At 35.2% G+C, this 22,579-nt stretch overlaps 2 protein-coding genes across 3 annotated transcripts; one reads left to right on the forward strand and one right to left on the reverse strand.

Annotated features, from left to right (window-relative positions):
* Positions 1–10,548: 10,548 nt before the first annotated feature.
* Positions 10,549–16,892, forward strand: LOC116129891 (ubiquitin-conjugating enzyme E2 2-like). 2 transcript variants are annotated; one of them, XR_004127968.1, is made up of 6 exons: positions 10,549–10,789; positions 10,872–10,897; positions 11,994–12,083; positions 12,254–12,342; positions 15,957–16,142; positions 16,505–16,892. XR_004127968.1 is itself a non-coding variant. In XM_031415629.1 (5 exons), exons 1-5 carry the CDS (start codon positions 10,665–10,667, stop codon positions 16,083–16,085), a joined length of 459 nt encoding a protein of 152 aa, XP_031271489.1. In that variant the 5' UTR covers positions 10,549–10,664; the 3' UTR covers positions 16,086–16,449. The 2 variants fall into 2 exon arrangements, 1 of the variants encoding a protein (XP_031271489.1); XM_031415629.1 differs by lacking the exon at positions 16,505–16,892 and having other exon boundaries at positions 15,957–16,449.
* Positions 16,893–18,020: 1,128 nt separating this feature from the next.
* Positions 18,021–22,159, reverse strand: LOC116129815 (probable inactive leucine-rich repeat receptor-like protein kinase At3g03770). The gene is made up of 9 exons (XM_031415543.1): positions 21,795–22,159; positions 21,448–21,510; positions 19,606–21,134; positions 19,376–19,509; positions 19,065–19,305; positions 18,680–18,885; positions 18,534–18,586; positions 18,292–18,403; positions 18,021–18,041 (listed from the first exon to the last, which is right to left on the reverse strand). Exons 3-9 carry the CDS (start codon positions 20,945–20,947, stop codon positions 18,021–18,023), a joined length of 2,109 nt encoding a protein of 702 aa, XP_031271403.1. The 5' UTR covers positions 20,948–21,134; positions 21,448–21,510; positions 21,795–22,159.
* Between the last annotated feature and the right edge of the window lie 420 nt (positions 22,160–22,579).

Consider the following 22,579-nt stretch of genomic DNA (forward strand, 5'->3'; position numbering starts at 1 on the left):
CATACAACATACAACCCAAGTTTCACAATTTGAGAAGTTATATATTCCTAATAGATATATGACTAATGTGCTCTCGATGTATTGCGTGGTCACATGACATATTTACTAAAGTATGAACCTTGAAGAAGCACAGAGAGAAATAGTCTCATCATGTGTGAGTGGGAACTATTAGATATAAGTGATGCTAATGGTAGTGTTAGGTGGGGTGGTTGATGTTGAAAGCTAGAATCAGAGAGGAAGTTGTCAATTTTTATGAAGAAAGAAGGTTAGCGGCGACAATGGTTGGCGGCCAATCATAGGGGTTTTGATGTGGAGATGAAGGTGATGTTGATGGTGGTATTAAATAGGGTGTTTGGCGTTGGAAGTTGTTAGAATCAAGGAGGAAGCTATCGATTTTCACAAGGAAAGAAGGTTGGAGGCGATGACGATTATCAGCCAATCAGACTTCTAGGTGATGGGGGTTTTGATGTGGAGTTGAAGGTGATGCTGATGGCAATGTAAAGTGGGATGTTTGGCGCCAGAATTTGTCAGAATTAGGGAGGCAGTCGTCGGAATTGCTGATTTTTGTTGACTTGGTTTTGTTACTAAGTTAGTTGGACCAACAGTTTGTCACTGTTCCACTCATTCAACCACGGGTCAAAATGGTTTAATTACTAAAAAAAAGGTTTCAGGTGTAATCGACCTAACTAAGCCCTCAGTTTCTGGTTCAACCGATCGAATTGGTCGGTCAGGCCAGGTTCTAAAACATAAATCCAATTTTCAAGATCCACCTCATTGACCTGTTCTCGGATCTACATTCGAACAAGTTTCTTGGATTGTGTTTTGGAGCGCTCAACTTGAATAAGGGTTTGCACCTTGACCCACTAAGAGAAAGACATGATCTAGAAAACAATTTGCACTTTGGCTCGTGCGGTGACCCACCAAGAGTTGGACCCGTCCCATGTGTTGACTTGAGAAGGCTTAAGCCATTGAACTGTGCGGTTACATTGAACTAGTTTATCCGATTTGTTTGAATTGTCCTTTTCTTCTTGAGTAGGTTCTAAGGTTAAACCAACCATGTATTTGCTCAAATTTTCATATCCAAATTAGAATCTAAGCTCTTCATGGAGATGGGAAATGTAATTGGCCTTCTTTATCTTATCTACCTCATTCTCTCCTTACATGGCATCTTTCGTCTTTTTATGTCATGACCCAACTTGTAATGGTTAAAGGAGTAACTTTCCTCAATAAAAATTCTATAAATTGAAAACTTAAATAAATAACAAATATCTTTAGTATCCAATTTCTAGAGTACGCCAAGAAAATTAAACACTTAATCATGCGAAATCCAATATATAATATCTTTATTTACCTTATAGAACCAAGGAACAACTATAGCATTCTAATCCTTTACGAGCTTAAATAAATCTTAATGCACACTTGGAATCGGTTGGAAATCACAAGAAACTATTGTGAGTATAAAACTCAGAAAGCAATATAGTTTTCCTTATGAAAATAAACAAACACATAGTTTAATTAATGCAGTGCGACTTATGCTCTTAAGTCAAACGTGAGTGCATGTTTGAATTTCAAAAGGCTTACAAATCTAAAATGCTTTCAAAACTTTCTTACAAATCACACTTTCAAAACTTAACTAGCTAGGAATACCATTATTCAACAATTACTTAGTAGGATTTAACTTATCACATATGAGTGATAGATTACTCGTCAGTATATTGTATGAAGGCAAGTATGAGTGGGGTTATTAACACAAAAAAATTACAATCATGTCTGAAGGTAAGAGCCAACCCTTACTGTGATCATTAGTGAGTCCTCTCACAAGTACCTATGCGTCGACATACAAGTACAGGGACATATGTACACTATAACATATGGGTTCAATTGAACCCATTCAAACTTTGAAAAAAAATAGAAAAGGGCTTATATTTTATAGTATTTGCCCAACATAAATTCATATTAAACCCACTTAAACTTTGAAACAAATCAAAAAAGGCTTTATATTTTATAACATTTACAATTTGACCCTATTTAAATTAATATTGACCCCACAAAATTTTATTATAAATTTATCAACTTAAATGTTTTGAACTCACTCACTAAAATCCTCACTACATCTCTGAACAGGTGTGAAGACTCTTAGTCCCAAGGTACCCAAGAGAAACTTCTTATTGTACGACATATTAAATCACATATATCATTCTTAAAGGGAGGCCACACACACAAAGATGGCTCCACACATCACATATCACAAATGTGGCAACTAAGCATATAACAAATTAAGGTATCTTAGAATGCATCATTCAAAACTTATTATTACATTTCACATTCATAATTTATATCCTTCGTCATGATCAAAACAATACATATGCCAACTCATGTTGGTGCAAACATATCTAAGCATATAATTAACATATATTCATGCTCAAACTTAAAAATCATGATAAAAACATGTAATTCATATTCATAATATATTTCATAAAAACATAATAAACCGTACATATGTTCATTCTGATTCTAGTTAGAAGTTTAATTCACTTACCTCATAAAATTTCAAACCATAAAATGATACCATCAATGTGCTAAACCTATAACCACACAAATCACCACATTTACAAATAGATAGCACAATCCATAAACTTAGTAAGGTCCTTAGACATTGATTAATTATTGTGGTTACAAGAGGCAAACAATACTTTTTCCCATTCTACAATCTTAATTTTTCATACTTTCACTAATTTTCTTACTAGCTAACTGATGAGACCCCTAATATGTTGGTCTATGGTAAGAGACATAAGGGTGTGAAGTAGGAGATTTTAAGTAGTGGGTAGGAAAATTTTTGTGTGCGAGGGGTTAAGGATGGTTTAGGGAGGAACAAATGACATTAAGGGAGTGGGTGATTGAATAATTATGTTAAAAAGAGAGACGTCATTAGAATAAAAGGAGAGACAACAGGATTTTGGGGGATATTCAAAAAAGTGAAAAGTGGAGAGTGTGAGGTTGCAGGCCCTCAAAGACTAGCATTATTTTTTATTTCTTTTGTTTAAGTTTGTTGTTCGTTATGATTGTGCTATTGGGTAGTGAATAGTGATTGCTAAGTTTAATGCTTCTGTGTATTTGGTTTGCTAGAATATAATTAGATTTTGACTGTTATTTTCTAAGTTTGGCTATTGTTTGTTGATACTTTTTTGTGTTGAGTCTGAGTGTTGTTGCAGTTATTGTTATGGTTTGATTGAGTATTGGAAAGTATCTATCAAATGGTATCGAGCAATTTGGTTATGGGATGGTTGGTGCAAGAATGGAAGCCATATTAGAAAATGCTGAGAGGGAAGTAGCAAAACTTTTGGCAAATGTGGGAACCATTAAAGACTGGTAGAGATGCAAACATGGATGAGAAAGAAAGATGAAGAAGAAGTAAGATCAAGAGATCAAGAGAAATCGTCAGAAGTTCCATAGTCATAGGAACTATTCACAACTAGAATCTAGGAAATCAAACGAGGCAAGAGGATACAATGGTTTGGGGCATTATCGCACGAAAATAGGGGAACGGAAACTCAAACTTCCCTTTTTCACCAGCAAAGATCCATAAAAATGGTTATCTCAAGCAGAACGATACTTTGATATCAATGGAATTTCTAACGATGAAAAGTTGCCAATGACAACAATCTGTATTAACGTAGAGGTTGCTAATTGGTTTTAATAGATGGAATCACAAGCTTTGGTGACTTATTGGGCAACCTTCAAATTAGCCCTATTGCAACAATTTAACTAGTCTCAAGAAAGAGGACCTTATAAAGCATTTTTGGGTATTCGACAGCTATAAGCGATGGAAGAACATCATAGATAGTTTGAGGTTATCTCAACCACATTAAATGAAGAGAAAAAAGATACTTTGTACGCTGTTTTTGTAAATAGACTGATACCTAAAATCAGGGCTAAAGTGAAATTAGGCCAACCCAAATCATTAGTCCAATTAATTGACCTGGCCCAAAGAATAAAGGACAAGAACCAGGCCTTGGATGAAGTTAAGATTGGGCTTAGAAAACAAGGGGAAGAGAATGAGCTGGGGTGCACAAATGGACCAGTAGAATTTGGGTCAAGGGCCCACTCCTTTTATAACAGGCCAGGTGGCTTTAGCAAGATCCAATCCACTCTTGATAACATGAGACCTGCGATTACTTCTTCAACTATGTGACTGTCTTGGCAAGAAGAACCACTTAATGCCATGATGGCAACATGTTATCGAAGCCCAAGTATCATACTGAACCAAGTAGCTTATCACAACTTCTACCCTCAACGAAAAGATCTTTTCCAACAAATGACAAAATGTGAGACTAAAAAGAGGGGCTTTGTTTTCGACATAATGCCAAATTCTTTTTGGGACATTGCGGTAGAGAAAAACAGTTCCAGGTCATTTTAATTGATGAAGAAGATGAGGTGGCGTCGCGTGACGAAAAGGAAGGCGATAAAGGTGAGTGTGGAGGGCTCATAATTATTATTGCCATCACCATAATTGTTGTTGCCTCTTCAATACATGACTTTTGGCAGGAAAACTCAATGAAGTTGCCAAAAGAGCAGAAATTGTCAAAAAGAGCCAAACAGTAATCGATTTACTTAGAGGGGAAATTTACAGAAACGATTTGCTTTTGACATTGTAATCGGTGTCATAATGTGCTTGAGACAAGGATACTAGGTACTTTGTGATGGCTGTTCATAAATGACGAATCCTTGAAGTTGGGTGATGTTTTAGCAACCATTGATGAACAAAACCATTTCCTCTTCTACGGTGCAAAGGTGATTAAAGGGCATGATCGCATGCTTGCAACATCTGTGGGTAAGAACATAACATGGGGGGAATATTAGAGTAGGTGCCCTAGAGCCAATCAATTATTGTAGAATTGACTCTTTGTAATAATGTTCATTAATCAATAAAAGATATTTTATTCTATATCGTATAAATCATATTGATATGCATTGATATATGTCCTTAGGATGGTAGAACCATGACGAGGGTATCAAGTGTTTCGAATCTTGATAGTGAGAACCATATGATCACATATGATGGCCATTCTAGAAATGTCTGTACCCCTAGTATTATTCTGACCAAGGACACAAATAATATGGTAAGGCTATCATAGTGTTGAATGACTCTATCGAAAGGCAATGACTAATTTCATTTGTCAAGGTTGTTTGCCGACAACCTAGTGCAATGCATGGGTGCTTGATGGAGAGAAGTTTACTGGACAGACCCACCAGAGGATTCCATATGGATGATAACCCTAGTATCTATGAATAAATCCTATAATGAATGGTGGTGCATGTGATCCTTAGACTTGAGATAATCGGAGCACCTTGTGCACCAATTGGTGTAGTTTGACACTAGCCTAACAGAGTTCTATTTAGAGCTATTGATACGGTGGTGATTGGCTGCATCGAGAAGTGTATTAAGACTATGGTGGATCGACAAAGGATTCATCAATCTTGAGTGCAAGAGAAGTTATCTCATTGTGCAATTTAGTAAATGACAATGACACTAAAGCTGTGGCCACAGTGGGATTGAGTTGTTGCCCAATCCAATTTATTTTTCTGGTCATTGGCCCAATAACTGAATACAAACACATCGAGTAACTGAGGTTAACACTATTTCTGTATCTCAGTCTCGATGAGTAACAGATGATGAAAGGATTTGATTACACGATAATCATATCATTGTTAGGTAGCTATTTCGTTGAATCCGAATCTATCAAGTGGCCATGATGCCTTACTAGGGGCCAATCTTGGTTTATATATAGTGAAACGATTAATTAGTGTTAATTGCGATACTACTCACTGCCGGTATGATGAGGAGCCCACATGTCACACACTTAGAAGATAATTTAATAATCATTTTGTGCAAGGGATATTTTCATCTTTTAGGACAAAAGGGTATTTTAGTAATCTCACAGTGCAATTAAATTTGCTGAGGTTGTTGCCTATATTTAATTTAATGTTAAAATTAAATTAATGAGATTATATTTAAATATATGTACCATATATTTGAATGAATTATTATTATTAATTAAATGTTAATATATTTTATAAATATATTAATTGATTTTAATTATAATAATTAATTAAATATAAAATACCATAACAAGGGTGTTTGGATACAAGGGTGGATTAGGGTTAGAGCCCTTGTCTATTCCTTAGAGGAATAGGGTTTTGACAACTTGCACTATATAAGTGCAAGTTGTGTTAAAGAAATCATTCATTCTTTTATTAAAAAGAAAGAAAAGCAGCCCCCTTACAACCTTCTCTCTCACGTTCTTCCCTTGGTTTGGAATCAAAGATTTTTCTTTAATTCAACTTGATTCTTGAAGCCAATTAGTGGATCTAGCAAATCCCTCTTTGGTTCTTCGGATTGTCTTTGTGTGGATCATCGTTCATTCAGTTTTACGTTGAATCGGTAGCGAAGTAAATTCAGAGACATGTGAAGGAGCCTTCAAATGTGCGTAAGATTACTAACACTTCCTACCAGACCCCATTGCCAGCTCAGCTTGACAAGATGAGCATTGGCGCTCAAATTATTTGGCTGCTTGGTTTAAAGCATATATGTTGGAATGAGATTAGAAAGGCAATAAAGGCTTGCAAAAAGGCAAATAATTTGGTGCTTGAAGCTAAAAACTTTCGAAAGTTCACCGACAAAAAGAGGTTGAAATTGGTAGATAAAATTTATGTGATTGGAAACTTTCGCCAGTCTGACAAGTGCCTTCTCATTTAGTGTTTGAAGCAAAAAGAACACATAATAGCAATGGTTGGAGTAAAAACAAACGAGACTCCAACACTAAAAGAAGCTAATGTGGGGATTGCTATGGGCACTTGGAGGAGTGAATTGGCCTGAGAGAGTTCCTTGGTTACCATTTTTAGCTATGGAAGAGGCGCTTATGACAATATTCAAAAGCATATCCAACTTGAGATCATCATTATTATTGTAGGGTTATTGATAACCACTATCACAACAGTTGTTGCCAGGATACCTCAATTACAACAATTCCCATCCTTCCACCTTGAGGACAAGGTGGTACTTCTCAGGAAGGGTAATGATTAGACCCCTAATATGCTAGTCTATTGTAGGAGACATAAGGGTGTGAAGTAAGGGATTTTATGTAGTGGACAAGAGGGTTCTTTGTGCGTGAGAGGTTAAGGATGGTTTAGGGAGGAATAGATAGCATTAAGGGAGTGGGTGTTTGAAAAGTTCTGTTATGAAGAGAGACATCATTAGAATAAAAGGATAGACAGTGAGATTTGGGGGGATATTCAAAAAAGAGAAAATTGGAGAGTGGGAGGTTGCTGGCCCTCGAAGACCAACATTATTATTTTTTATTTCTTTTGTTTAAGTATGTTGTTCCTTTTGATTGTGTTGTTGGGTAGTGAATATTGATTGCTAAGTTTAATTCTTCTGTGTATTTGGTTTACTAGAATATAAATAGACTTGACTGTTATTTTTTGGGTTTGGCTATTGTTTGTTGTTAATTTTCTGGGTTGAGTTTGAGTGTTGTTTATGTTATTGTTGCGGTTTGATTGAGTATTAGAAGGTACCTTAACAAACTTCATGAAATTGAAGTAGAACCTTATTACCACTATCTGAAACTCATACAAAAATTTAGGACCTCAATATTTTAGGGGAAATAATCCTTGTCCTATCATTAATTCTTTTATGATCTTTAATAAATTAATGCCGAAACAAAAACTACTCAAATTTTACATACTTCTATAATACATAATCATAGTATTACAGTAAAAATTACAAGTTATTTAGAGTTCAAAAACCTCTTCAAGCAATTGGCATTTGATAAGACTTTTAATCTTGTTAGACATATTTCAAAGTTACTAGTTCAACTTTGAAATTTCATTAAAATTCGCATAAAACTCTATTTAGGCAAAACCACTTTTATTTGAAAGCTTAACATGTTATAAATATGTCACAAAAATTGAATTTCCAAAAGGTCTTTCAGTAAATATATTTTTTGAAAAATGTTAGGTTGTTTACAAAAAAATCGTACATTGTCATTAATTTGGAAAATTTATAAAAGAAATAGCATAGTAAACTCATTTAGATGTCTTATTTAGAAAATAAATAAGAAGACACAAAATCCAAGTCGAATTTTAAAGAAAAAATTTGTATTAGCTTATTATCACACAAAATTCTGTGGAAGACATTAATTCCACAATATGCACATATCCCAAGAGGTCTTTATTCCAAAGACTTAACATGTTCCCACAAAAAAAATGGTCCATTGACCCACTTTTTAAATACCCTTTTAGTACTAAAAGCATAATTTTATTAGTAATTTTTGTTCTGAGGAAGGGTAAAATGGTCAAAAGTTCGTTATTAGTGAGGACATAATGGTTAACAAACATTTGGCTGCTAGAGAAGAGAAAAGAACAGGGATGGTGCATGTTAGCAACATTGGAGTCAACTGTTTTTGCCCTTTTTCGACATCTCAACGTCCAAAATCACTTTCGAGACCACCCACAGAATCCCCATCACCTCCTCTAAAAAGCCCAAGCCTCTATTTGCCATCATCACTCACCATTTCCCACCACCACCTCCATTCACACGGCCGACTCTTCAAGTCAGATTTTCGATTGTTTTCTATGTCGAAATCCACCCTGAAACTCACTGCCTCTGACATCCTCTTCCCTAAGCCTCTCTTACACTTAATCCGTTCACCCTAAGCCTAGTGTACTTGCCAATCGCCAGAAATCGTCACCTGAGTTTTTGTGCGATTTCCCATCTTTTCGGTCGATTTAGTCACCCAAAATGCCCTCAACCACCATCGTTCGACTCCCCACCCTCAGCTCTTCAAAATCCACCCCTCCCCGAACCCTCCATGATCACCATTTGTTACCTTTGTCCAATTCTTTCCACCGTAGGATAGTCACGATTTGCAACGGTTTCCTCTACAAATCGTTGGGTTTTTGGTGCTTGATTAGTGGGTTTTGATTGGTTGTGTTGGTGTTGTGTTTTTTTAGGCCACCATTCTCTCCTAGGTCACTCCAACTTCGCTACCCCAAAGTCACTCACCACCTATTCGATTTATTGTTGCACCTAGCCCCCAACCGGCAATGGAAGGGTGTTTTCGTAAATTACTTTGTTTCCCACCCAAAACATAATATTTGGGTACTGAAAGGGTATTTAAAAATTGGGTGGATATGAATTTGTCAATGGGCCATTTTTTGGGTGGGAACATGTCATTAACTCTTATTCCACATTATAAAAGAATCAATAAAATTGTGCAATAACTAGAGGTGCCCAATCGACCTTTGCTGGGACTGGGCAGGATGTGTCCATGATTAAGAATAACCAACTTGGAAAATATTAGTAAAGAGATGATAAGAGAACATAGACAATTTTTAAAGTAGTTTGGCCAGTTAGAATCAAGCCTACGTCCATTGTTATGTTATTACTTTATATTTACTTTACACACAAGGTAGTTACATGGAAAACACACGTAAAAACGAGATGAAACTCTCTATAAGTGGGTTTCATGTTCCTTGTATGACTAATCAATCCCTTAAAATGGAGGTGGTTTCTCCATTTTATACACTGTCTGATAGTGGTTGGGAGTTATTGTTACGAGGTGGATTACACACATAATCCCCCGTAATACGGATTTAAGTCAGGCCTCCCTATACTTAAATCTAAACACTAATATACTTAAGACAGATAATCTTGCTGGTAAAGTTATCTACTGTGAGAGCAACACATGGGATGAGCTTAGCCATCAGATCTTAACATGGTGGAAGGACAAGTGGCACGACTCTGTTAGTTGAAAAGTCCACATGGGATGAGCTTAGCCATCAGATCTTGATGCCATAATTCTTCTATTTTTCTTTTCCTTGGTGTTTGTTATTTTTTTCAACTCATGATATACATACAAAATAAACCTGTAAAGTTTGATGTAATGTACATACTTAGAGGAGTTTATATTTCTTAAAAATATTATATCTATTCAATATAAAATTACTTGATTAATGCTAAATAAGTACTTTATATGATTAAAATAAAAAAAATATATTAATAAGACGAAGAATTTGCATTGTAAAATTAGGTGATTACAAAACTTTTTATTGAAATTTTTATTCGTTTAGTTTTAAAACCATGAAAATATGATGAGTGAAACTTTGCTGCTTCGATTCCAAGTAGTAAGTGATAATTAATTTTTTTTTTTTTTAAAGACCGACATGTCATCTTATTCATACCCTTGACATTTTACTATTTCTTGTCTATATATATATATATATATATTTTTATCAATTATCATCATAATTGATTAAATTTAAAAATATAAATATAAGATTTTATAATTTTTATTGAATCTAGCAATATTATTCCATTCCATTCATTTTATATTTCAATATTTTCCCTTCTCTCATTTAAATATATAAATAAGTAATATATATATTATTTTGATCTATTATTATGAAATTAATAAATTTCATTGGAGGTGGAGGGAGGAATATTTTTTTTGATTATTTTTAATAGTTTTGGGAGAAATAGAATAAATTTATAAACATACGCACACGCAACCTAAGGTGTGAAACTCAACCCTCTTGTTTTGCAGAGATTTGCCCAGATCTCTCTCTTCTAGAAACTTCTTTTTCTCAGAGAGGAGCCGTCAGCCATGTCCACACCTGCAAAGAAGAGGCTGATGCGCGACTTCAAGCGGCTCCAGCAGGATCCACCCGCCGGTATTAGTGGCGCCCCTCAAGACAACAACATCATGCTCTGGAACGCCGTCATTTTTGGGTATTTTCTCGTTGCCTTCTTTCTTCTTTTTCTTTCTTCTATTTTCGTTTTTCCTCTTTTGATTTGCGTCTCTCTTTTGTAGGCCTGATGATACACCGTGGGATGGAGGTGGGTATTTCTTTTTCTTAGTTTTGCAATTAGTGATAGTTTTGTTGGGTTTCTGATTAATTTTAGCTTCTATTATGATTTATTTGGCTGAATTATTAATTTTTCTTGTTATTAAGCTGGTTTTTAAATGATTTATTACTGGTTGTGCTGATGATTTGGATAGAACATCGTTGAATTTGGTTAGGGTTAGGTCGTGTTTTGTTGTGGATGATTAATTAGGGCTTGGTTTATACTGATTTAATTTCCTATATAATTCTCGTTTAAGCAACTGGGTTTTGCTTGTCTAATCTTGTTTAAAGCTCCGAGGTTTCATTTGACTAGTTTCGAAAACTCTTTTTTCCTTTTATCGTTTTTTCTTTTTGGTCTTTGTTCTTATGTTGGTTATATTTTGTGGTTTTATAAAATTATTGTGTTACTAACGGTTAATTATTTAGTTATTTTTCCTTTTATTAGATGATTTGGTTGGACAAACGTTAATTTGAACAAAATGAGATATTTTGTATGGAGGCTTTTACTGTTTACAAATAGGTTAATAACTATCTGATAGAAATTTTCCTAAATTGTTGTAGGTAGAATGAATTGATTGTGAAAAAGTTTGAAAAATAGTTTCCAACAACATTATAAGACTTTGAGGGATGGGAATGTCACCAGGTTTATGTTATGCTGTGCTTTCTTTATGCAGGAATTGAATACCTGCTTTTAGTGCAAGAGCTTCCTTTCTAAGCAGAATTTAAATACTGTAACACCCACTATTGTTGATATGGCCACATCTTTGCAAATTTTAGAGTTAAACTTTTATTTAGATCAGTTTGTTCAATTTTTCTATTTCAATGCTTTAAACTATTTGATGTACGCAAAACATTTTCTTTAGTTTCCTATTTTAAGTAAAAAAAATTTGGAGACAATAAGATTCTTCAAAAATCACCGTAATCTGAAACATATGGAAGAAACAGAGTTAAAAGTTGAAGTGTAGCAGTAGCACAAATATTTTAAAATTCTTACATCAGAAGAATGAAAACCTTTATGCTTATTTATTTTAAATATCCTTATAATTTATTTCCATGTTTGATGTAAGCATTTTCTTGAACTTGTTCAGGTACGTTCAAGTTGACTCTGCAATTTACTGAGGATTATCCGAATAAACCTCCAACAGTTCGGTTTGTCTCGCGGATGTTTCATCCAAATAGTATGTTACTGTCTTATTTCTAATTTTTGTTGCTGGATTTTTTATTTAATGATGTTTTCTATTCTTCTTCTTTATCAAATTTGGTGATTGCTCTGACTTTCTGGATTACATGGCATGCTGTTTTGACTGTGATTACCTTGATTTCTCACTGTGTCTATGAATTTGATCAGTCTATGCAGATGGAAGCATTTGCTTGGATATTTTACAAAATCAATGGAGTCCTATATATGATGTTGCGGCTATTCTGACATCTATCCAGGTGATATTTTGTTTGGTTTTTCTTTCTCCTTAATTGTTCATGGGAAATTGATTTGATTGAACTTGTTTGTTTTTACTGTTCTGAATTTCATGCAATTAACTTTGGTCACTGGAAACTTGCTTGCAATGTCCTCTTTTGTTGTTTGAAGATAAAGAAAAAAAAAAATGGGACTAGTTACATGGGCTTCGACATTCCCTTTTTTTGGTTATTGATTTGTTTATACTGTTTCCCCCATTTTCCTTATTATTTGAATTCCTTCGGTTCAATGGAGGTGAGGGGATAGCTTGAATGAAATTTCCAACTGAGGTGTACCCATGATCTCAGTGGCTAAATGTATGTCAGATAATCTGATGATGCTGATAAGATATTAAAAGCTTGAAGTCAGAAAGCCTTTGTTGGCCTAGAAGTTTGTTATATGGATCATGTTATTAATATTTTACTGTTCTAAACAAGTTTTAAGACATTATTCAAAATGTTCGAGGAAACAGATATTACTTTGTTTTCACTGGATTAACTAAAGGATGAGTCTTCCAGTTTTAAGATAATAAGGAACATATTTGAAAGAACTTGTGTGCAACATACCAAGGTTCTAAAAAGAATTAAATCTTGAGTTCTTGTTATCGGTTGCCTCAGTCAGTACAAACTGCTGGTTGTTTTGTCCCAAATTGATTAATGATTTTCCCTACTGTACTTTCATGTATCTGTTCTACAAATAAGAAAGAATGCCATGCAAAAAGTCTCTCCTCTGGATTGCCTCTGTTATGTGAGGCTTCCTGTTAGTAATATGCAATTGCTTGCTTGGTCTCTATTATTCTTACGCAGATAGGAAGCAGATTGTAAGCTTGTGAGACGCTTAGATTTTGTGATTTCTATTAATTTCTACTATAGGAATCTGAGGAATTTTTTGCCAATTGTCTCATCCAGAAAAATGATGTAAAGAAACTGAGTGTGGTAGCTCCTATAAAAAGTATGAGTCTGTTCTTCATTGTTTCTATGGACTAGACATCATTGACCTAAAGTGTTGGCTTACCAAGGAAAATGATTTACTTCTCATAAATTACTAGTGATTAAGTCATACTGACTGTGAAATTCTAACTTAAATATATGTATTTTCTGCCAGAGTTGTAATGTGACATTGCAAAGACCGATACAAATGACTAAATGAGTCTTAGAGCTGTGTAATCTATCTCGATCTTGAAAAAAAAAAAAAAAAATTAGAAACGCACCAAACCTTTAGAATTGTGGAATTTTTAATCTTGTTCACAAGCTGTGTGCGAAAATGATTGAAAATGGATGGTGGCCTCGGAAGATAGAATTTGTGGAAAGAATTTTACTTGTAAAGAATTTGAGTGTTAGTTTGTCTAGACCTAAGGTTGCTGAGAAGGTATCGAAAGACATGTGTATAGGTCATACATTTATCTTCACATTGTTGGGAGGTTAAGGCGTTAGGAAGAATGTGGACGTAGAAAACAGAGAGGAATAAAGATAAACTTTGGAGTTGGATGTCATGACTTGGATACAAATATGCACAGAGAAATTGGAGGAAAATGTTTCCGGAAGATTTTTAGTTGCAGAATAAACCAAAAGAGAAGACAATTGCAATTTCCTTATTAAGTTTCAAATACTGGCTTTTGTTTGTCATGAATACAAAGAAAAGTAGTAATTATGCATGCGTCCTTCAAAGAGCACGGTAAGTGATGGACAAAGCAATTGCTTTTAGCATGCCTCTTAGGTTGTTTATTTCAATTAAATTTCCGTTTCTTATTTTACTAGAATTAGCCAGTAACAGAAAGGGCCTTTGGNAATTTTTAATCTTGTTCACAAGCTGTGTGCGAAAATGATTGAAAATGGATGGTGGCCTCGGAAGATAGAATTTGTGGAAAGAATTTTACTTGTAAAGAATTTGAGTGTTAGTTTGTCTAGACCTAAGGTTGCTGAGAAGGTATCGAAAGACATGTGTATAGGTCATACATTTATCTTCACATTGTTGGGAGGTTAAGGCGTTAGGAAGAATGTGGACGTAGAAAACAGAGAGGAATAAAGATAAACTTTGGAGTTGGATGTCATGACTTGGATACAAATATGCACAGAGAAATTGGAGGAAAATGTTTCCAGAAGATTTTTAGTTGCAGAATAAACCAAAAGAGAAGACAATTGCAATTTCCTTATTAAGTTTCAAATACTGGCTTTTGTTTGTCATGAATACAAAGAAAAGTAGTAATCATGCATGCGTCCTTCAAAGAGCACGGTAAGTGATGGACAAAGCAATTGCTTTTAGCATGCCTCTTAGGTTGTTTATTTCAATTAAATTTCCGTTTCTTATTTTACTAGAATTAGCCAGTAACAGAAAGGGCCTTAGGTTCTTACTGTTTGGCCAGTAACAGAAAGGGCCTTTGGTTCTTACTGTTTGGTAGACTTGATTGATTATTACAGAATGACGTGAGGTTCTCCCCAAAATCTATTTCTCCCTTTCCCTAATTGCTGGTGTTTGCTGATTTCTTATTCTTCTAGATCCCCCCCATTCATTTCTTCCTCTTTCTTCTTTTTTATCATATGGGTTCTACTTAAGTTTGAAGTTGCTTTAACCAAATTGTTATAGAACTGTGCAACAGAAGATAAGAGAGGTGAAAAGAGAAATGGGGGAAATCACAGGGATCAGGAATAGAAGGTGATAAATTTGTGGTAGAAACTAATATTTTATGCATTAATAGTTCTTAAATCTGCCTAAGAATAACACTTAACCTTTTTTATTGTGGTCAATCCTAAGTAACATAGGAAATACAAATAAACTTAAAATTAGTAATCTAAATACCACTTAAATAAGATAACTAAATTTGATCTGAACAGGAAATAATTTGACTGAAAATTTTAATTGCTTAAATGAAAGATTTCCTAAAATAATTAGTTTCTATAAAACAACTATACCTAGATGTTCACTGAGTTTTAATTTGGGGCTTCTTTCTGAACCTACAGGGGTTCTTTCCGAACCTACAACCTTGATAGCTAGGAAACTTCTGAAATATAATTCTTCAAGTTGGTGGCTCAAGGTGACTTGACATTTGGAGGTTGATAGAGTGCTTAAACATGGACTCTAGGAAATAATATAGGAGTTGTTGTCACACATGGATTGAGCTTATGTGTAATACTTCTTCTTAAATGCTTGAAAATTACGCAACTAAAAGCATTGCCAACGTTAATTCCTGCAATTGATACTTCTGAATTAGCTATACATGATGATAAAGAATGCATCTTTTTATTTTTACTCATGTTTTGACAATTCCATCATTCTGTTCTATATTGTTGTAATTCTGTGTTGTATTCTTTAAATTGAAATTAATCTTTTGCACAGGTGGCATCTGCTTTAAATTCTGACTCTCTTACATGATAATGACGTACCATTTAGCATTATCTTTGTTTCATACTGGAGTTCAGACAATTATTAGCTCAGGGCATTTTCTTTAAAATTGCATAATACTTCCATTTGGTTGGTTACTTATATTGCTTTTACAATTTTGGATTCATACTTATCAATTTAGTGTTTACATGCAATTCAATACAATGTGAAAGTGAATATTTTGCAATGCTAACTTGGCAAGCTTTTGTTTGTATGCCAGTCACTGCTTTGTGATCCAAATCCAAACTCCCCTGCAAACTCAGAAGCAGCTCGCATGTTTAGTGAGAACAAGCGAGAATATAACCGAAGAGTGCGTGAGATAGTGGAGCAGAGCTGGACTGCTGACTAAAGGCCGAAAGAAAGCGCCGGAAACTTGTCTCTGCATGAGAAATGGAGAGTGCTTGTGGTGGGTCTGAATGTCCCTACACTTGTTAGATAATCTGCTTTCGTGTGCATTTTCTTAGGAGATTCCTTTGGATGTTTTCATTTCTGGCTTCTAGACAGCCCTGGTTGAACGCCTTGATTTCTTAATGTTTTTACTGATTCTTCTTTCATGTAATTGTAATTTGTTCTGTAGCCTCTGTATAGGAATATTGTTGTTGTAGTGATGCTTTAGACAATCAATCTCTCATCAGAGATGAAAACAGAGCACCTGTTTTACTGGAATTTTATTTAGTGGGCTTTCAGATGTTATGAATGTCTATCAACTCTCATCTTGCATTGTATTTACTAAGATTTGCTTGTTTGCTCATATTGATGAATTTGCAGATATGATGGTGATGCTTGTATGCAGATAATCTCAAATCCCAGTGTCCTCATTACAACGGAAATTTACGGCTTCTACCTTTCCAGCATTGTAATTTTTCCGATAGTATAGATCCTTGACCTTGTAAGAGTATTTGTTGTTATGTTACCAGGAGTAAAATCTTGGTGATAATGCCGAAAGAAAGATTTTTATTTTGTATCAGGCACAATGCACAGATAATTTTCATCTCTTTTCTTTCTCACTGAAAGAGTGAAAGGCATAGAATTAAATATGCAGTGCGGAGTTAGCAATTGAGTGTTATCAGTTATGTGCTACATCATTGAAGCTGATGTGCACGGTTGTCTTTATAATGCCCAGAATCAGATTTGCAGTTGCGAAAGGAAACCGAGCTGGGAATTGATTAGATTGATTTCCAGTATTGGTAGATGCATCTGGAGTTGAAGATTGATTAGATAGCGCAAATAATGTTTACATAATTATGATTTTATAGATTAGACGAAATGATCTGCTAACTGCCACAGAATCTATGGCTATATAATATTTTTACTTCATACCTGTGATCCATCGTGTAATATATAGTATGTTTTTCCAAAATTCAGATTCAACCCATAAGGAAATAAGAATGAAGAGAAACAAACAGTTCTTGCCAAAAAATTGGGCAAGGTACTGGACACATTAATAATATCATTAATACAGCTTGTGTACTATCCCTTCTAGGCTCTAGCTCTAGCTTCCATCTCACACCTAAAAAGCAGAACAATATCCCCTTTTGACTGTTACGAATTATTCAATGCATCAGAATTCAAGGGATACGTGATCTGCACCACTGATCTTATCATTCAGGGAGTCATGAAGTGTAGCTCTGAAGTTTGAAGGACTAGACAAGCATCATACAATAGAACAGTATTTCACGGTTAGACAGTTTTCTGCTCTGGAAATTGGTATGGACAAGTGATCCTGCAACTTCTAGTTGGTTGTCAAAAGAATACATAACAAAAAAAAAAGGAGAGGGGTTGCAGGAAGATAGAAAACTTTCGGGCATTCTGGCCTGCCAGAAAGCTCATAATGTGTGTTACACTCTAGTAAGTTTTTATTCTTTTTTCTCTTGTTGCAACCTGTCCTGCCGTCCAAATTATTTTTGTTCTAATCAGTAACATAACGAAATGCCAAAGTGGAAGACCAGAAAGGTAGTATATTCAACTCATTTCATGTTTGATTTGCAATCTATCAGAATTTAAGGGAAATTGGCATAATATGAACCTGAAATTGCAGCTAAGGAAGGCTGAAGTGTCGGTGTGGAGGTTGTGTAGTGAGTAGGAGATCCTTCACTGCTCTGTGAGTCTCCACGCCATGCTTCCTGAACCTGAGCGCAAACTGCAAATTCCACAGAACATCTTCAACCGAAGGTCTATCTTCTGGTTCTTAAGTAGACACCTGACACAAATTTCCATCATTGTCTTCAGTGATTGATCTAAGCATGAATTTTTAACTGTGGATCAACATGCTCCTTCGAGAACTTCATCCTGCTGAGGCTTGCAACTGCATAATATTGAGTAAAGATGCTATTACTCAACTAATATAGAATGTCGACGAGTTCATACTAACCACTGACATGTATTGGTTATAAATAAGATGTTTTTGCAACATTCCTGAAGTTGAAGCCTAAAAGCAACATTCTGCACTAAGAGTTCACTGTATTCTGAAGTCTTTAAATGATTATGGATGAAAAAGCTATGTTAAAACTATATTTAAAATAAAATACCTAATAAGAAATTAGAGACAACATTACCTGATCTTTCAGAACATCCACTTCCTTCTTGGATTTTGGTGGTCTCCCCACAATGATTTCTAGTAAAATTAATCCAAAGTCATAAACATCAATCTTTTCTTCATGCTTCATCCTGCCAAGAAAGATTAAAAAGAACATCATTGATAATGTGAGATACGGAAAGCATTGAGGGCTTTCAGCTTGAAGTATCTGATGAAATTTCAGTATATGATTTATGACATAATATCATTTGAAGTACTTACCCTGCACTCATGCTCGGGTCTATTGGTCCAGCAGAAGGAATGCCATGACCAACCTGCAAGATTGCAGACCAAAATACCAACTCAAAATGCTTGGTCCGCAGAGAAAAGTAATCAGGCTAAGGAAAGGAAAATTTTCCTCTTCATACCTTTCCTGTAATTTCTGCTAACAATGGCAGGTTATAGCTGCTGATTTTCGCAACAAGATTCTGGTCTAATAGAATGTCTGTCGTCTTCAGATTATTTGAAAATACACCTGGCATGATCCCTGTGTGTAAAAACTGAATGCCTTTTGCTACCCCTATTGCAGCTGTTATACGTTGTGTCCAAGTAAGTGATTGTCGAGCTCGTCCCTCTGCCAATTACACCACATTTCAGAAGCAAATCAGTCATTCTATGAAGCTGATCTAGTTGGCCATATTTATAATTTTGTCAAGTAATCACATAGATGATCAAAGGTCAAACACTTTCAGCGAGTTCTGAACTAATATATGGGTGAGACTGAGAAACAATATATATATATTTGTGAATTACCAGATATCCAGCTCCTTAGTGTGCCATTTGGAACATATTCAAAGATGAGGAATATTCGGCTGACACTTGCATCATCCAGGTAACACTCAAAGCAGTGTCCTAGTGCGCTGACCAAATGGCGATGTCTGAGTTTCGATATCAGCTCTATATGGTGCATAAAGTTCCGGGTGCTGTGGCTCTTTTTCATTTTAAGGCATCTAATGGCAACAAAGGAGCCATCCTTCAGCTGACCCCTGTACATCTGAAAGCACAAAATATGTAAGATTTAGATAATGCCTCAAGAAGTTTTTTCTTTCCCATTTTATCGGTACCTGTCCTTGAGAACCTTCACCCATGAATGCAGATGTGTCAAAGTTGTTTGTAGCCTTCTCAAGCTCTTCCAAGGAAAATGTTCGATAAGCTGGAAGGCCAAGTGCTCCCAGCTTCATTGTTTGAGATATATACCCTTCAGAAGTGGCAAAACATCATATCAGATTAATTATTTAAAAATATTCGAAGCGTTACTCAACTGCATTCATAATTTGAAAGAAATGAAACTTACTTGCATCCGAGAGGAACTTTGAGGTGTAACCAGTTGAAGCATTCTCTGCAATTAATCTTGTTGTAGGCTTCTTGGAAGGCTTGTTGGCATTAACCCTCCTAACAACCAAGATTGCAACTCCAAGAAGTACAATTCCTCCAACAATCCCTCCACTTATACTCAGTGCAAGAACTGTTTTGGAGATTCGTTTCTGCTTCTTTCTCTGAGGTATGATCCCCACAGCTAAAGCTTCATTCTGACAAAAGGACAATGGATGTTGTTTTCCATATCCAGTATCTAGACAATTCCTAGAATACAGAACAACTCTGTTCTTAGAACCCGAAACTAGACAATCGGGTAAGTGTCCAGTCAAAAGATTCGACGACAAATCAACAAATTCAAGTGCAGCACTGCAAGAGAGATTGTTGAAAAGCTTTCCAGTGAGCTTGTTTTCGGCTATGTTCAAATAACTCATAGAAGGTAGGGACAGCAGTGATGTAGGAAATGGGCCAATAAATCTATTGAAAGAGAGATCTATTGTCTGAAGCTGATAATAGGAGCTCGCCTCAGTGGGGATCGCAGATCGAAACCTGTTTTTGCTCAGTACTAACGTAACCAACTTATTCCCAAGTTTAGGAAACTGAGGTCCAAAAGCATTATCTTCCAAGTCAAGCACTTGAAGGTATGTCAAGCTACTAAAATCAGGAACTTCTCCATAGAAATGGTTATGCGAAAGCGAAAGAATTCTAAGATTATCCAAATTGCTAAGTGAATCCGGCAAAGTACCATTGAACAAATTCTTCCTCAAACTCAGTACAGCCAAGACTGACAGTGACCCCAACCAGTCTGGTAGCTGACCAGCCAGCAGGTTTTCATCAAGTATGAGTGTTTGGAGGCTAATTAAATATGAAAGCTCTTGAGGGATGGAACCATGCAGAAAATTTGAACTCATATTAAGTATCTCTAGAGATGATAAACGCGTAATTTTACCAGGTATCTGGCCCCATAAACCAAGCGAAATGAGTGTAAGGACTTTCAAGTCCGGAAGCTTGACAAGAGTTGTTATGAAGGAATCAAAGGAAAAGTTTAAAGGTAACATAGGAGCTCCCTTGTTTCCAACAATGTGCAGCTGAGTTATGCTGTCTTCATAACAAACCACTGTCAAAGATGAACTTGGTTCAGTACTACAGAACTCTGTACTACTATTCCAGCTGCTTAAAACAGTTGGGTTGTTTAAAAGCCCTTGAATTCTTAAAAGGGTCTGAGCCTGGGAAGACTTTAGCTGTTCCGAATGATTGATTCGAAACAAAATGAAAACAAGAACCAGAAGAGCAGAATGACTCAATTTGAAACCTTTTGCCATCAGTGCATAAAAAATGTGCACTAGGAGAAAATTACACAAGATTATAGAGCTATCAGGGACTAGGAAAACAGTAAAGGAGCTAAGAAACCAACATCCAGTTGAAGTAACAATCTTGTGGGCTCTATAAATTCCTGAATTTCTTGCTTCTTAATTACTTAAATTCATGTTCCCAAGACCAACTGAAGCTCTGCAAGCATAGCCATATATAAACAATTTAAAGACGATAAGAATTTATCAGTGGACTAAAAGTAAAATGGAAAACAAAGAATGCTTTATTGAGGAGTTAATTCTAACCAAATGCAACATAAAAGACAAAATAAATCTCTACAAGTCTGCAAAACTGACTTGAAATTGTCCATAAATTTATTTAGCAACAGTTAATGCTGCATTTCTTATTTTCAGAGTGACACAGACTTTCTCTTTATCTCAAGCATAAAACAGTTTATGTTATCCATTAAAAGAGAGAGAGGGTTTCTTTCAAAAATCATAAAAATGCTTACCTGTTGAAGAGCAGATTGAACAAACTCCTGCAAATTCAAGGGTTGTTGGAACAGTGTCTTCTCCTTCAGAACAAATTCACAATTAAATTTGTGCTTAATTATGCTTTAAGACTTTAAAAGATCACTTAAAACCAACTTAACACATAATTCTGACTTCCAAATGAAGAAATTCCCTGGCTAACACAAAAAAGGATTCTTTACAAACAGAACAAAGTAACCCAAACCCAATTCAGATAAAAAATATATCACACTATTTCTGTATTCAAAAAGCAACTCCAAAAACAGTAAAATAATTGAATGTTGATGATAATTTGACCACCCATTTAAAAAAAACTACAAAAACTTACCAACCATACACACAAACAAATCCTACTGATACATAGAGCTTGCTTTTCTCCTGAGGTTCTGCGAACAAGCCAAGACAATTTAATGACAGGGGTTCTTTTCTAAGAAACTTGTAAAGATTTCACCTCCACACTGACCTGGAATTCCCACAAACAGACATTTCTTCTCTTTGTCTTTTTTATAACGCCATAATTGTATATGATAGTAAAACTAATGGCTTTTTCTTTCTTCCCGAACAATTAGTTTTTGTGGTTTGTTTGTTCAGTTTTCAAACTCCAAAGAGATTAAAAAAACAAAAGCGAAAAAGTAAGATTCTTGGAGAAGAGAAGCCTTTATTCCTCTGTTTGTTCTTTGTTGCTTTCTTGCATGCAATAATTTTAGTAATGAATAAATATATTCATCATGTGGGGCGACTGAGTTTGGCCTTAGATTTGATGCGCCATTAGTATACAAACAGTAAACTTAATTACTGTATTTTTTTTTTAATGTAGACTACAGATGAATATCTAGTCCCTAACTTCACAAACCTTAAGATCCAAAGTCAGTGATCAGATACTCACCTTTGGTGTGCATATTAAAAATTTGAAGACATCAAAACTAAGAATTTTCATATATTTGTCAATTTCCAGTATAGATGTATTCCAATATATGTAAAAATAAAAATATAGACATGTAGATTGAGTTAGAGTGTTAAAGTGGGTATTGCAGAGAGTGTGATGTAAGCTTTCACTTTCTGGGACTGGTGACTGGTGAGGTTTGGCTTTCACCTCAAACGTGGGCACCACGT

This window comes from Pistacia vera, unplaced genomic scaffold (assembly GCF_008641045.1).
Source record: "Pistacia vera cultivar Batoury unplaced genomic scaffold, PisVer_v2 Contig214, whole genome shotgun sequence".
In the NCBI taxonomy this organism is placed as follows: domain Eukaryota; kingdom Viridiplantae; phylum Streptophyta; class Magnoliopsida; order Sapindales; family Anacardiaceae; genus Pistacia; species Pistacia vera.